A 4,225-nucleotide genomic window follows, 5' to 3' on the forward strand; every position below is an offset into this window, starting at 1 on the left:
CTATAAATTCATATAATTAAACTATTTAAAAAAATTAGGGCAAAATATATATAAATATATAAAAATAGAATTGAGTCATTTAAAAATAATTAGGAATAATTATTAAAAAAATAGAGGGGGGCTTTCTACTTCGGTTATTATGTAAAAATCGAAGTAATAAGTGAGGATTCTACTTCAGTTTTTACATAATAACCGAAGTAGAAAGTGCCTAATAAGGAAGCGCACCCCACTTTCTACTTCGGTTATTATGCAAAAACCGAAGTAGAATCTCCACTTTCTACTTCAGTTTTTACATAATAACCGAAGTAGAAAGCCTATTTTTCACTTCGGTTTTAACTACTTTTTACTTCGCTCAGAACTACTGCGGTTGCGAATTTGAGCGAAAACCGAAGTAAATCCAGCTTAAAAACCGATGTAAAAGACATTTTTTCTTGTTGTGATGAGTGGAGGGAGAGGAGCTTTCCTATGTTTGGTTGGAAGGAAATGGGGAAGGAAAGACAGGAGAGGAGGGATGGCTTTTCAGAAAAATAAAAAATATGTTATACAATACAATACAATCTAATATAATATTATACAATACAATACGACATAATATAGGATACCAACGTATGAAAGATATGCATATGGAGCTTTCAACATGTCACAAGTTCTAGTTTGTAGAAGCAACATGTACGTACTCCTGAATAGTGAGGTTTTGACAAAATGGTTATATTTTAGATTTTTTTTATTACAATTTAAGGAAGGAAAGATCACTAGAACTAGGATTGTGGTTTTATCTTAAAACCAATTGGTGTTAAGTGGATTATTTGTCATTTATAGGATATTGTTGTTCCTATATATTTTCCATGTGAGACTTTTTTAACATCTAATATGCCTCATCACGTTTGGGTCTGAAAGTGTGGACATTATGAACGACTTTAGATATACAAGAGAACTGAACATGAATATTTGATAAAATAACACAAGGTCGAGACTCAACAAATTTGTGGGAATATAGGACATCACAATGCTGGTCAGGAAATTTGTGGATGTACACGCTGTCTGAAACAAATCATAGAATCCAACACGTATTATCATACATTAGAAATCAATAGTGGAGTGCAATGGAAGTCCTGTTCTTGATACCATATTACAATTTAAGGGGGATTCTATCTTAAAACTAATTGATGTTAAGCGGATTAACTCTTTTCTTTATAAAAATATTGTTGTTTCTATATATTTTCTATGTGTGACTTTTGTCGCATCTAATATTTTTTGTAAGGCTTATATGTAGTACATATAATTTTTAAAATTTTGCTTTACTTTGAAATTCCCTATAAATATGAAATAATCTTCTAACATTGCTGAACTCAAACACCATGTTACATTGTTGCAATTTAGTATGAGGTTTGACATATTAAATTTTAAATTAAAATATATGTAACCCGATACTAAATTACACTTGCAGTATGACATGTTATTATAGGTGGCGTTGGCCCCTTAGCAATACTAGTGTCTCTTGTATATATGGCTACAATAATCCAATTCAAGTTTGTCGCTGGTCTTTTTCTAGTTGCACGATTGCTTTGATTGTTGGTGGTTGGTATTTGTAAAAGTAAGTGCATGGTCGCAGGGCTGGCCCTGGGCATAGGCGGGCTAGGCCCATGCCTAGGGCCCACCCCTACCCAGGGCCCATTTTATTTAAAATTAGTTTAATTTTATTAGTTTAATTTTATATTACTAAATATTAGTTTAATTTTATTTAAAATTACATTAAAAATTTACATATACAAAAGGGTCTATTTTTTTCAAATTTATTAAAACCGTCTTAAGCCCACTTTTTTTTAAGGCCGGCCCTGCATGGTCGATCACTCTTTGCAATTTTTACATTGCACAAGGGAGCGACTAAACTATTGATTATTTGTATAGTCAATCTTCGTAAATTTGAGCTAAGCATTATCAAACAATCATTCCCTACATTAAATTTTCTCTATAATTTTATATGATTTCTTTACTACTATTAATCTTAATAAAGATTATAAGTTATAAGATTATGACTATTTGCCTTAAAATCTCACCCAAAATTAGAAAAATTCATAATTAGTATTTTTTAGAAACATATAAGTGACCTTGAAAATGTTATGGGCATTATACTTACACTCTGAAATTTGATTAAGATACTTTATTTTTATTAAAAATTAATATATATTATATATTTTTTTAAACTTATGTGCTCACTTTTTTCTAAATTTTTTTCTCATATTCTAAAAATACATATAAATAATATATTTTTTAAATATTTAAATAAAAAAATAAAAACACAAAAAAAATAAAAACTTGTTAAAAGAAGAATTTTTAAAAAAAAAATTATGAATACAAGATAAAATAAAATAAATAAAATAATTGAACAAATGAGTTAGTATTACATGACTTTTTTTTAACTATAAATATATATATATAATATAAAATCATAATAATTCTATATACTAGTCTTAAGCAACAACTATTCTTATAATTTAAACTTTAAAGTAACAACAAATAGAAAGCTTTTACATTGTAAATTTTATAACTTGAGAGAGGGAGAGCTCTCTCTTTTGGGGGCCGGGCCGGCCAAGATTAAAGTTCAAGGGAATTAATTATATATATAGGTGGCAAAACACTGTTCATGCAAGCAAGGCTCCAAAGAATGTGCAGCATTGTAAATTGTAATTAAGTAATATAATTAAAGTAGTTAATAATAAGTTAAAAAAATATTGTGAATTCCAATGAAATTTATATTATCATGATTAAATTATAAATGTCAGTTGGCAAGGCAAGCAATGCAGGCATATTCCCGTCCGGGCCAGACTAGTCATCTCTGTCGAATAATGGTGCCAACCCAAGCCATAGCCAAAGCCTATAAATAGCCAAACATTTCAACTTATTATGATATCATCATCACTTAATTATATCACAATATATATATATTAAAGTTTTTTCTCTAACTATAATTGAGAAGAATCAATTCAATTCAATTCAATTGTATCATTATTAATTATGGGGTCCTTCAAGTTCATTAATGTTGCCATTATTGTAGCTATGTTGGTTCCTTCAATTTCAGCAGTCGATTACTTGGTAGGGGATGACGCAGGATGGACTGTTGGGTTCGATTATCAAACTTGGGCTCAGGATAAGATGTTTTTTGTTGGTGACAGACTAGGTATAACCACGGCTAATAATATTTATGTTATGGTCTCGCATACATACATACATACATACATACATACTTTTGTTTTTTACATTCTAATAAAACGACATTTTGATTTTGTTTTTTGAAGTATTCAACTATCCCGCCGGAGTTCATAATGTTTTCAAAGTAAATGGTACCGACTTCAGACAATGCACAACACCAGTGGGTGCAGTGCCGCTGACGAGTGGAAACGATGTGATTACATTAGCAACTCCCGGAAGAAAATGGTACTTGTGTGGTGTTAGTAATCATTGCTCCATCGGCCAAAAGCTCTCTCTGTATGTCATGACGGTTCAGATTGCATGGTCTCCCATCTCCCCACCATCTCCCGCACCTTCACCATTTCCCGCCTACATATAATAATATCCCGATGACACCACAGAAGAGCGTCAGCACCACACAATAATAATACTGATGATGATATTAGTTCTCCTAATAATAAAAATGTGGTCTACTTAATTATTTTTGGAGTGTTTTAATTCTTATTGATTAGCATTTTTTTAGAATAAATGTCATATTCATGATTATTCACTTGTTAAGGTTTGGTATTTTGATCAATTACTGTATACTTGCGTGAAAGGTTAATTAAGGTTTTAATAATGAGTTTAAATTCTTTAGTATTAATGACTATGTAATACATTTTCTTAAATATAAAAACAACGGAATCATCCCAATTAATTTTGAGATGGAATTCAAGGGATAAAACTATAAAAGGATATAAGAAAATACGGCATATATTAGTAACTAGAGAACATAACCGCTCTGCATGAAGTCTTTTATAATTATTAAAAAATATACATATTTTAAAAATATTTTTTGAGAGATTGTAGGGTAGGAATTTATTTTTATCCTACTCGTACAATATATTCTTATATAGACACATGAGGGTGTCGTGATCACAATTTTTTTCATAATGATGTTTATTATATAACAAACTTGTTGTAGGTTTTTGAAAAATTATGAATAATTAAAGTGCTGAAAATAAAGTTCGAAAAATTTGTTGTACATGTGCTTTTT

General features: G+C 29.9%; 1 protein-coding gene across 1 annotated transcript; it reads left to right on the forward strand.

The window, feature by feature from the left end:
• The first annotated feature begins 3,015 nt into the window (after positions 1-3,015).
• On the forward strand, positions 3,016-3,606 carry LOC133780017 (blue copper protein 1b-like). The gene is made up of 2 exons (XM_062219902.1): positions 3,016-3,178; positions 3,297-3,606. The coding sequence occupies exons 1-2, from the start codon at positions 3,016-3,018 to the stop codon at positions 3,566-3,568; spliced, it is 435 nt and encodes a 144-aa protein (XP_062075886.1). The 3' UTR covers positions 3,569-3,606.
• The last annotated feature ends 619 nt before the right edge of the window (positions 3,607-4,225 follow it).

This window comes from Humulus lupulus, chromosome 5, assembly GCF_963169125.1.
Source record: "Humulus lupulus chromosome 5, drHumLupu1.1, whole genome shotgun sequence".
Taxonomy (NCBI): Eukaryota; Viridiplantae; Streptophyta; class Magnoliopsida; order Rosales; family Cannabaceae; genus Humulus; species Humulus lupulus.